The sequence below is a fragment of the Pelophylax lessonae genome (assembly GCF_965119305.1).
Source record: "Pelophylax lessonae genome assembly, chromosome: 6".
Lineage (NCBI taxonomy): Eukaryota > Metazoa > Chordata > Amphibia > Anura > Ranidae > Pelophylax > Pelophylax lessonae.
Genome location: NC_138773.1, coordinates 167,334,930 through 167,347,240, shown reverse-complemented (window position 1 = coordinate 167,347,240; position 12,311 = coordinate 167,334,930). Strand labels below are relative to the sequence as shown.

The window sequence follows — 12,311 nt, the reverse complement described above, 5'->3', positions numbered from 1 at the left end:
CTGTTTCATAATATCCTTTAACCTTACATCCCCTTCTCCCATCCATTTTCCGTATTCCTTTCCCTCCCCTGGTGCAAAAAAATTTTGTGTCCTGAAGTGGCGTTAGTGGTGAGTTATATTTCCATTTTTCTCTAGTGTATATTATATCCCAAATTTTCAATGCCTGTCGTGTGATGGCGTGTGTATTACTATTTAGCATTCTATATTTTAATGGAATCCAAATCATTTTACCTAGGTCTGTGTCACTCATTGTGTTTTCAATTTTAACCCAATTTTTCTCACTCTCGTTTTTTCCCCATTCCAACACCCGTGTAAGAATTGATGCCTGATAATATTTTTTAAGATCCGGAAGTGCTAAGCCCCCCTCTCCCTTACTTTTACTTAATGTTGTATACTTGATCCTTGGTTTTTTATTTTTCCAAACAAACTTGGTTATTAGTGCTTTTAGTGTTTTGAAGAATACCTGTGGGATCCGTATTGGTATCATCTGGAATTTATATAATATTTTTGATAAAATTACCATCTTTATGATGTTGATTCTTCCCAACCATGATATGGCTCTCGATATTAGTCTATTTATTTCTGTTTTAATTTCGTTTAATAAGGGCAGGAAATTTATCTTATATAGCTTTTCTGGGTAAGGGGTTAGTTTAATTCCTAGATATTTTAAATCTTCTTTTCTCCATAAAAAAGGGAATTCACTTTCTAGCCTATTCCTCTCCTGTATACTCATCTTAATATTTAATATCTCTGATTTTGTTTGGTTGATTTTGAAATTTGAGAGTTCTCCATATTGTTTCAGATTTTTTATTAAATTTGGCAAGGAGATTCTAGGGTTGGAGATATAGAGCAGCAGGTCGTCTGCGAACGCCGCGACCTTATGCTCCACCTTCCCCACTTTTATCCCTTTGATGTCAGTGCATCCTCTTATTGTTGCTAATAGTGGTTCTAATGAGATCACAAACAACATTGGAGACAGGGGGCACCCCTGTCTCGTTCCGTTGTGAATCTCAAAAGGGTCAGATAGTGTCCCATTAATTTTTATTCTTGGTTATATAATGTCTTAATCCAAGCCATCATTCTAGGCCCCAATCCCAGTTCCTCTAGTGTTCTCATTAAAAACTCCCAGTCGACCCTATCAAATGCTTTCTCAGCATCAATTGATAGTATCACACTTGGGGTTTTATTTTTAAGCATTTGTTTCATCAGCAAGATTGTTCTAATGCCGTTGTCTCTGCCTTGCCTTCTTGGTATAAAACCTACCTGATCGCTATGAATCCACTCATTCATCAGCCTTTTCATTCTTATTGCAAGTATTTTTGTAAATAGTTTAGTATCTACATTCAAAAGAGATATCGGTCTATAGCTAGAACATAGCGTTTGGTCTTTTTCTTCTTTTAAGATAACTGTGATGGATGCTAGAAGGGCTTCCTTACTCATATTAAATTTGGTACCTAGTCCATTCATATACCCCTCAAGCCTTGGGGCCAGGAGATCTTTATATTGTTTGTAGTAGCCGATGGTAAACCCATCCGGTCCTGGGCTTTTCCCCGCGGGGTTTTTTTTATTGCTCTAAGTATCTCCTGATTTGTAATTGGGGCCTCTAGTAATGCTAATTTTTCCTCATCTATTTTTTGCATTTTTGCATTTTCCAAATATGCTTTGATCTTTCCTTCTCTATTCAATCTGTCATCTTGTTTTTCCTCCCCTTTTACCGCATAAAGGTTACTATAGTATTTTTGAAACACCCGTGCTATTTCGGTATCGGAATGGACTAGTTCCCCCCCTCTATTTTTAATCTTTTCTATATAATTCCTTGCTTTTTTTTTCTTGATGATTCTTGCCAGATTTTTTCCAATTTTATTTCCTTCCACATATTTCTCTCTTGCCACCCTATTAAAATCTTGTCTAATTTCCTGTTCTAATAATTCTTTTAATTCCTCTTTTTTCCTCTCCAATAAGAGGGTGAGTTCATCCTTATTTTCTTTTTTATGTTTTTGTTCCAGGTCATATACCTCTCCCATCAATCTATCTTTATTTTTAATTCTTTCTCTCTTTCTTTGTACCCCTTTGGATATTAGTATACCCCGCATATAGGCTTTTTGTGCCTCCCATATGATGTTTTTAGGTGTCTCCTCTATGTCATTATTATGGAAATACATTTCCAGTTCTTTCTCAATTTCCTTTCCCCATGTTTTATCCTTAATTAGTTCTTCATTAATTTTCCATATGTTCATTTTAGGCTGTTTTTTGCCCCATTTCATTTTTAATATGATGGGGGAGTGATCTGACCAGGTTCTGATCCCCACCTTCGCCTCTATTACTTTTTCTATCCAACGATGTTCTACCAAAAAATAATCAATTTTTGAATATGTCCCGTATATATTTGAATAATAGGTGTAATCCCTTTCTTTTGGGTGGAGAATTCTCCATATGTCTGCCAATTGATTTTGATATAATTTTTTCTTAATCTCTTTATTCTGATGATTCGAAATTCTTTGGTGCCGCGCTATATTATCCATCTTTGGATCGAGGCTCAGGTTGAGATCTCCTGCCAGAATCACCCCTCCTTTTCTAAAGTTTGTTAATTTCCCCAAAATTTTACCCAGGAAGGACACTTGTCCCACATTGGGACTGTAAAGGTTGGCTAATGTAACTTCCTCTTCATTTAATTTTCCTTTCAGAAAGAGGAATCTTCCCTCCGGGTCCGCCAGCCTCTCCTCCAGTACAAATCTCACCCCCCTGGCAAATCCAAATGCTACTCCGCTAGATTTTTTCTTAAGTGAGTCCGCATAATACCATGTAGGGTGTTTTTGTGAATAAAACCTGATATTAGTGGAATGCGTTACGTGTGTCTCCTGTAAGAATATTACATCTGCATTCAGGTAGTTAATTTCTCTCATGATTCTCTGTCTCTTAACCGGGGAATTCATTCCGCGTACATTATAGGATATAAAGTTTACATTATCCATCCCTTTATCTTGGTCTTCCTATTTTTCCTTATTTTAATTTTACACCTTGTCTTTTTCCTTTTATCACACCTGGGTTTGTTTGGCTGGCGTTCTCGGAGGTCCGAGCCCTCCCTCTTATATGTGGGTTTTTGTTTTTTATATGAGCGGGGTAGACGGGACAATTTTATGATATAATTTTCCCTACTTCTACCCTCCCCCCCTCCCTCTCCCCCCGACCACCCTCACATTCCCCCCTCCTCCCTTCCCCCCCTCCCTTGCCGATCCTCGCCTCAGTGGGCACCTAGTTTCCACTTGCCCCATAACTAGGTTAGTCGATTTACCTCCCCTCCATTTCCATCGACATTCCCCCAGGGTTGAGCTCTGCCCTTGCTCGCCAATTCTTCCCTTCTTACCTATTCTTGGGGTGAAGGTTGAGTACACCCTATTGCCTCCGTGGAGCCGCTCTCTTAAAAACTCTTCATTGGTTGCCCCTTTTCCTCCTCCCCTCCCCATATCATCTCATTCCCACCCCTTCTCCCTATTTAACTGCATCTTCCCCAATCTGGGCTCAAGTCTTTAATTTTTTTCCTTTGTTCTTTTTTTCTTCTTTAGCTCTTCTTGCCACTCATTTTCATCTTCTGAATCCTCATCTGGGAGCTCTTGATCTGTCCATCCCGGCATCTCCATTACTGGTATTTTCATAGCTTCACAAAAAGACAAGGTATCTTCTGGGAACCTCAGTAAAATCGTTTTTCCATCCTTTCGTGCTCCCAATCCTGGCGGATGGCTCCAGAAGTACTGAATATTTTGTTTCCTTAGCGCATCTACCACTGGTTTTAAAGTGCGTTTTCTATTAATTGTATCCTGGGAAAGGTCTGGAAAGACTTGTATGTCTACACCTTCGTATCTCATTATTGGTCTGTCTCTCATCTTTTCCCAGATTTGAGCTCTTGCTTCATATTTATGGAATCTCGCTATCACATCTCTTGGTTTGTCCTTTGGAGCGTTCGGAGGTTTCCGTATTCTATGGACTCTTTCAAATTCTATTTTATCAACGGTTTCCTTCCCTAAGAGAGGATTAAAGATACTTTCCAACATTTCTTCAAGTTTTTCTTCTCTACCCTTTTCCGGTAGCCCTCTAATCCGCAAGTTCTTCCTTCTATTCCTATTCTCTTGGTCTTCCATCTTATATGCCATATTCCTTTGTTCTAACTGCATTCTCTTCGTTTGATCTTTTAATTTCTTTAATTTTTTCCCATGAGAATTAATCTTCATTTCTGTTTCTTCTATTCTGACCAGGGTATGTCCTAGGTCCCTATATAGGTTTGACATTTTAGATTTAATTGATCTCTCCAGATTAGAGAACATTTCCATCATTTCTGATTTTGTAGGTGGCTGATCCTTTCTCCTTTGGTCTTCTTCCTTTCCTGATTCCCCATCTCCTCCTGTTTGTGTACTCTCTCTAGATAAGTCTAGGGTCTCCTCTCCCGGTAGTTCTAAATTTTTTGTACCTTTAGTCCTTTTATTCCCCTCACTGTTTTGTTTTGTTTTTACAACTGGTTGGTTTTCCGCTGTTTCATTTTGTCCCTTCCCGTCCTGAGTCATATACTTTCTGATAGTCCCAGGGCTTGCTGTTATTTTTGCAGGTTTCTCCGTCCCCTCCTTTGTCTGTTTATTTTTCAGCTTTGACATGGCACCTCCTTTTGTATGTCTTATGTATAGCTAATGTTTATACTTATGTTCTTTCTTTCTCCCGCTAAGATGCCTCTCCTTAGCTCAGCTGAAATAGGTGTGGGGGAATGATTAAAGGCTATGCTCTTTTTACCTCTCTTTATCTGGCCGAGGCCGTAATCCTGCCCTCTTAAAAATAAGTAAGGGCAAGATTCACAGCCCTCCTAAAAAGCAAAAAAAAAAAACAAGGGAGCGAGAGTACTATGTGTATATTTCCGGAGGGATATGTTAACCGATATAGGATTTCCTGTCCCAGATTTCTTTCCTTATTTGAGACAGAGTCCAGACCTTCACCAATTTTCTTTTGGCAACTGCCTATAGTAATAATCAGTCTCTATGATATGTAGGGGGGGGCCCCAGTTTTTAGAGGAAGGACCTCCAGTAGATCGACCTTAAGAGGGGGTCTCTTTTTCCCCTTTTCTTCTCCCTTTAGGGACCCCTTTCCCTCCCAGGGGCAGTTATTTGCTCCTCGGCTTGTCTGCTGTGTTTTGGCTAAAGGTGGTTCAGCATTTATCGTCTCAGCATCCAAGCCTACCGAGTGTTAAAAATTAGTAGAAGGGGGCTCCCTTCTTGGGTCTCCTCCTGGGTGGTGTCTTAGGGTCCTCCCCTCTTGGGCAAAGGGGCTATTATAAGACACTAAGGGGTCCTTATCCTGGCCTGTGCTCAGCAATCAGTGTCTTCTCATGGGGGGTAACAATGGGGTTTAGCTTGAGCTAAATATATAGTCTATGCAGTTTATGCAGTTTACAGGGTCACCAATACAAAAGACTTGGGCTTGAAAAAGATCATATAAAGAGTTTGGGGGGTTTCCACCCTCTCACCAGTCCCTTGCAGCTTGTATCTTGTCAGGTCCCGCTCTGTGGGGGTGGCCGCTCACTTGCCTCCCGGATGGCTCGGTCCGTACGGCTCGGTCCGGTGTCTGGCTACCTCGACTCTCTCCTCCACAAAGCTGCGGGTCTGTCCAAAGCCGCCCACACGCTGCTGTATCCTGGAGGCGATCAGGATCTACATCCCCGGAGCAGACCTTCTCTCAGTCGGTCACCGCTCTACGGAGGTACCTGCCTCCCGGCAGGGATCCACCGATACGCCGATACACCGGGTCCTTCCGGCTAGTGTTACAGGCGGTCGGGTAGGGGTGGTGAGATCCGGTCTAGCTTCTCATGGGGGCTGGAGGAGCAGGAGCTTTCACAAGCATATCGCAAGCGGCTCCCCTGTCAGCGCTAGCACGCACTCGAATCTGGCGCCATGACCAGGCTCCTCCCCCAATTCCTGACCCGGACTGTTTATCGACTATGATGTGAAGATATTTTTCCAGTTTCTGCTATTTCTGTGTATGACCCGGACTGTTTATCGACTATGCCTCTGCCAACCATGTTTCTGCCTAAGACGTGAATTGATCTCGGCCTGTTGAATGACCATGTTTTTTGCCTGCATCCTGGAACTGATTGTTTGCCCTGCCACTGTACTATTCAATACATGGGTCTCACATAGGTGAGGGGCTCCAGAATAGAATCTCCGAGTGGAGAAAACTTTTTTCTCCGGGTTTTTGTTTTCTCGGATTAGGGTCTGGAGACTCGGAGGGGCTTCAAAGAGATTTGGGTGGGAGAAGCCTCTACCCTTGTCCTCAGGTCTTACCTTACCAAGGCCCCCAAGCCTTATAGTGCTGCCTGCTGCCAACTGAACTGGCCATGCCTCTGCCTGCCACTTTAACTGGCCATGCCTCTGCCTGCCACCTAAACTAGCCATGCCTCTGCCGGCCACCTGAACTGGCCATGACCATGCCTGCTAACTGAACTACTGCCAGGACCAATACTTTGGCATATCCCTGCCTGCTGCCTGGAAAATTCCTGAACATCTCCATTGGCTGTCTGGACCAATGCTTTTCCTGTGCTGGGACAGTATTCCTGCCTGCCAAAACCACAGGTAATCATTTTTTTTACCCTTTGCTCAGCAGAATGTATTTTGGGGTGTAATTCTTGATATGTACATGCTATGTGTTAGAAGCCTGTAGGTGCTATTTGGATGTTGGGCCTCTGTATGTGGCCAGACTGTGGAAAAGTCTCACACATGTGGTATTGCCATACTAAGGAGGAGTAGCATAATGTATTTTAGGGTATCTTTCTTGGTATGTACATGCTATGTGGGAGAAATATTTTAGAAATCGACAACTTTGTCTAAAAAAAATAGGTTTTGATTTTCTTTCCACATTTTCCAAAAAATTGTGGAAAAAAAAACGACATGCTCAAAAGACTCATTATGCCTCATAGAGTAAACATTGGGGTGTTTTCTTTTCAAAATGGGGTCATGTTGATGTTGGGCCTCTGTATGTGGCCAGGCTGTGGAAAAGTCTCACACATGTGGTATCACCATACTCAGGAGGAGTAGCAGAATGCATTTTGGGGTGTAACTTTTGCTATGTACGTGCTATGTATTAGAAATATCTTATAAATTGACAACTTTGTGTAAAAAAAAATACGTTTTTATTTTTTTCCACATTTTCCAAAAACTTGTGGAAAAAAAATGAAATCTTCAAATATTATGCCTCATAGAATATACATTGGGGTGTTTTCTTTCCAAAATGGGGTAATTTTGTTGGTAATTCCATTGTCCTGGTGCTCAAGGGCCTTCAAAAATGTGATAGGTACTCATGTGTAATACTGTATATGGTTTTCGAACGTCTGGCATTGCTACTTGGATGTTGGCCCTCTGTTTGTGGCCAGGCTGTGTAAAAGTCTCACACATGTGGTATCGTCATACTCAGGAGGAGTAGCAAAATATATTTTGGGGTGTAATTGTAAGTTTATGTATGCCATGTGTGAGAAATACCTTGTTAATATAACAATTTTGTGAAAAAATAAATAAATAAATAAATAAATCTTCATTACCAAAACTATTGTGGCCAAAAAATTGCAACTTCAAAAAACTCACTATGCCTCTTACTAAATACCTTGGACTGTCCTCTTTACAAAAAGGGGTAATTTGGGGGGTATTTGTACTCTCCTGATATTTTAAGGCATGAAGAAATGAGATAGGCAGTCAGTACATCAGGACTGATCAATTTTCAATGATACGTAGCCTAGCTTGTGGGCTCTATAACTTTCACACAAACCTATTTTCATACACTTATCAGTATTTTTTTTTACCAAAGACATGTAGCAGAATACATTCTGGCCTAAATGTATGACAAGATTTGATTTTATTGGATTTCTTTTAAAAAAAAAAAATAGAAAATATTGTTTTTTTTTTTTTTTTAATTTTCGCTATTTTTTCACTTATATCACAAAAAATAAAAAATCCAGCAGTGAATAAATACCACCAAAAGAAAGCTCTATTTGTGTGAACAAAATGATAAAAATTTAATTTGGGTACAGTGTAGCATGAATGAGTAATTGTGATAGCTTCTGTGATGGTGTGACAATGATGCTGTACTGGTCCTGAATTCACTTGCTTTTCATTAAACAAATGTCACGTAATGGAGAGGCTATTCTGCTGTGCCCTGTGCAGTTGTCAGCATATGGAAAAGTCTACCTGTGTAACATTTATTAAAGTATACTGTATACAGCAAGGGTGGTCATACAGTAGCTGCATGCCACATGTGGCCCATGGAGCCCTCTGCTGTGGCCCAAGACCTTCTGTTTTGGGATGGTGGGGGTCAACAAGCCCAGATCAAGGGGGGTGCCAACCTGCCATCCCAAAGCATCAACGTGGAAGCAGGCAGCTGTGGAAGGTGGATGCTATGGGGAAGGCATAAAGCCGAAACACGTCAACATTTGTCATGTTGTCACTGCTATCCATGCTGGAATAAAGAATTTTACTTGGAAGATGCCTTTTCGTGTGCCAGCTTTATTCATATAACAGCTGTGGAAGGAGCTGGAACTGCATAAGCCGATGCTTCCTCTATAGTGCTGACTCCTGTACCAGGCGAAGTGCATCTGGTATCACTGCCTAGGACAGACAGAAACCTTTCTAACAGCCAGCGATGACCTAATTTATTTCTGTTTGGGTTTGCAAATCAAAATCTATTGTATAGATGATATAATTATATATTGTATGGATGCATGGAAAACTTCCAGAGCCATGTGTCACCTTAGGCTAGTCTACAAACAGGTAGAATGTACTGGGAAACAGCCTACAGTTTTTATGAAATTTAAAGTTGTACGAGTGCTAACTTCCTGCTGAATAACAGATAGCACAGAAAAACAGCTTGTTCAGTAGAGTGTGTTATATACAGTGTTATCACAGTCTGGGACCGCACTTAAAGACTCTGTTACAGTTTATTTAGCTTCAAAAAAGGTTACGCTTTTCTGTTTAATATAAATATACAATCTGTAAGGCTAATGACACATGGGAGATTCTGCCAGAAGTGACAATATTGCCAGTGGCAGGATCACTAGCTACAGAGTCGCCCATGTTTTATCTGTTTTAAGTTGGCCAGGGATGGATTGAAATTTGTCCAGTTAGGCAGGGAATGTCTCAATTTTTATCCGTCTATGGTCGTTCCCACTTGACAGAAGTCTATCTAATGATTGACATCCGTCAAACAAGACTGCTGGAAATTTTCAGTTGTTAAGCAGCTGCAGCCAATTGGCTTGGTGTATTCTGACAGTGGATGAGTACTCACTGTCAGAATACAATGACATAGCGGGGAGGATTCCTCCATCCACCTTGCTTGTATAGATAGGGGAATCTCAAATATTTTTTGATAGGCTCTTGCTGGCTGAAAAAAAAAAAAAAAAAAAAGAACCCACCTATGGGCAACCTAAGGCTTCCAAGTAAGCTGTCTGGAAAATACACATGCACTCTAGATGTAAGTCTACATCTATGATGTGACTACACTCTAGGTGTAAGTCTACATCTGTGATGATGATGATGACAGGAAAGCTGATTTCTGTATCAGAGTCAAAATGCACATGTAGGAATAAAATGGCTAAAAACAGCAGTGCTACTCTGATATGATCTGAGGGTTCTCCTCCCAAGCATCCTTATTAGCAAGAAACTCTAACTAGTCTGTTGGCTTGTTACTGTCGCCAAAAGTGTCTAACTTTGTGTATATGCATATACTGTACATATGATACACATCAACATACCTTAATCCCAAAGCAGTAGGCCCTTTTTTCACATCAGTATGATATACTGATCTCCAGAATGACAGGTCAAAAGGAGGATAGTATATTCCCCTTTCCCCAGGCCTCCACCTGTGGTGCCTAGGCAAGGGTCATGTCATCCTCCTTCCAGCAAGAACTGGGGAAGGTGGAATACTTCAAATTTTGCTGAGAAGATGCTCTTAGCACTGTTCTTCCAGCAACCTCTTGCAAGATTTGGAGTCCTTAGCATTCTCCGGGATCTTGACAGAGAATTACAACTCCACCCCTGCCCTACAGAAGTGAGAGGAAAGGTGATCAATAATCTTTCTTTTTTCCACTACAGGAGTTTTTGTTCAGTTTTATCCCAATGTTTCAGTGGGTTGGGGTCCTTACCTTTCAGCTGTTTTGTTTTTCAATTATTTATTGGTATTCTCCCCCCATCAGAGTAATCTCTCTGCTGCTTGAGCTCAGTGCTAATAATAGACGCCCAAAAATCTGTTATACAACAAAGGCACAGTCGTGATTGAAAATTAAAGGCTTTGCTAATTGGAATTTGAAGCAGAAGACAGGTTAGACTTAATGAAAGTCTTATATTTTGGCGCTGAGCTCACATTTGCAAACTAACCGGAAGTCAAAACAAGTGAATAACAGCACACAGCTATTCCTGACATATAAGGGTTCACTATTATAACAACTTAAAGTGGTTGTAAAGGCAGAAGGTTTTTAATCCTGATGCATTTATGCATTAAGATAAAAAACCTTCTGTGTTCAGCAGTCCCCTCAGCCTTCCTAATACTTACCTGAGGCCCATCTTTAACCAGCAAAGTTGTAAGAGAGACTCGGCTGTCCAGGACTCTCCCTCCTGATTGGCTGAGACACAGCAGTGAGTGCCATTGTCTCCAGCTGCTGTCAATCAAATGCAGTGAGCCTATGAGGAGAGAGAGGGCCGGGGCAGAGTCATGGCTCTGTGTCTGAATGGACACACGGAGCTGCTGCGGCTTGGCTCGGGTGCCCCCATAGCAAGCTGCTTGCTGTGGGGGCACTCACCAGGAGGGAGAGGCCAGGAGTGCCGAAGTGGGACCCGAGAAGAGGAGGATCTGGGCTGCTCTGTGCAAAACCACTGCACAGAGCAGGTAAGTATAACATGTTTGTTATTTTTATACAAAAAAAAATTCCTAAAAAGAAAGTACATCTGCAATAAAATAAATGCACATGGTTGCCAAACAATGCATAACTGTCTCACCGAGCACTCCTCTTCTGAGGTCTGGATACAGCCGGATTTGTCATTTCTCACACAGCAAGCAGAATGTTTTTCCTTCTCTCTCTTCATTTGAATTAAACTGTACACTTGCTTATCTTGTCTCATGCATGGAGAAAATTTAGCTCCAAGATGTATAAGGTCTTCCTAGAAGAATTTAAAATACAGATATTAGTGCAAATTTATTAAATGCTAAGTTTACTTTTAGGAACATGTTACTAAGCATCCTTTCCCCCAACCCCTGAGCTCCATCCTGTGACAGCGGGTAGGGGCTCCACTCTCTCGCAGCCACTTTCACATTTAAAATCGCTGTACCTATGCGGGGGCTCTGCCCGCACAGCCGCATCCTTCATTCACAAAGATCTGAGAATGAATAAATGACAAATAGCGTCCGCCACCACAGTAGACAGACTTGTCGTTTCAATGAACTACAAGTGCGGTAATCCGTCTCAGCACTCGTAGTTCACTGAATCTCCCTCCAGCTTTCTAACTGAAAGCCAGTATGGAGGTACAGGCAGAAAGCTCAAGGAAAAGTGTGCAGGAGCATGACATTGCACCCGCCATCCACTAATCACAGGTGAAATGCTTTGTAGGCTCCTTTAAAAAAAATAAAAAAGCACTTTTTTTTCCTGCAAAAACATGTGCATTTATTATTTTTTTTAACACAGTGAACTTAGCCTTTAAAGCCTAGGGGTCCTGTCACACTGGTCAGTTATTGATCAGTTTTTCAGTTAAAAAAAGTGGAAGAAAAATTCGTCCCTAAAAATCCAATGGAATTTTTCACACCAGTCAGTTGTACTTCAGTTGCATTTTTAAAAAGTCCCGCTAGCTGCATTTTTGGTGCATGTTATGTTTAGGTAAAAATTAATATGTAAAAAACAAACACAAGGGATATTACTTATCATCAGTGTGATGTGTCCCTTGTGCTGCTGTCTCCTGGTTTAGGTGAAATCTTCCCCCTCCAATGCCCCCTCTACCCCCACTGCTGCAATTTTCTGGTGCAGCATCGGTTAACAGAACTGAGGGAGCAGTGACAGGTTCTCATCAAGAGTGTCCAACAATGCCCTGTACTACAGATTCCATTAATGAAACAGGAACTATAAATGGATAACGGCTTCATTCATAGATCATGTTCCATATCATATCATGTTTCACATCATGATTCAGAGATCATGTTTCATTCAAAGAAGGTGTAAGGTGGTTTCTTTGAAGAGAGGAACTGGGCAGAAAGGGCAGGCACAGTCAGACAGTCATTATGAGTGCATGCCACAGCTCCCTCAATTCTAT

General features: G+C 41.3%; 1 protein-coding gene across 1 annotated transcript in view; it reads right to left on the bottom strand.

The window, feature by feature from the left end:
* RHBDF1 (rhomboid 5 homolog 1) overlaps positions 1 to 12,311 on the bottom strand; it is a 219,202-nt gene that overhangs the window by 46,308 nt on the left and 160,583 nt on the right. Inside the window, exon 11 of the mRNA XM_082260219.1 lies at positions 11,010 to 11,167. Within this exon, the coding sequence (XP_082116345.1) occupies positions 11,010 to 11,167 (158 nt within the window). The remainder of the gene's footprint in view (positions 1 to 11,009; positions 11,168 to 12,311) is intronic.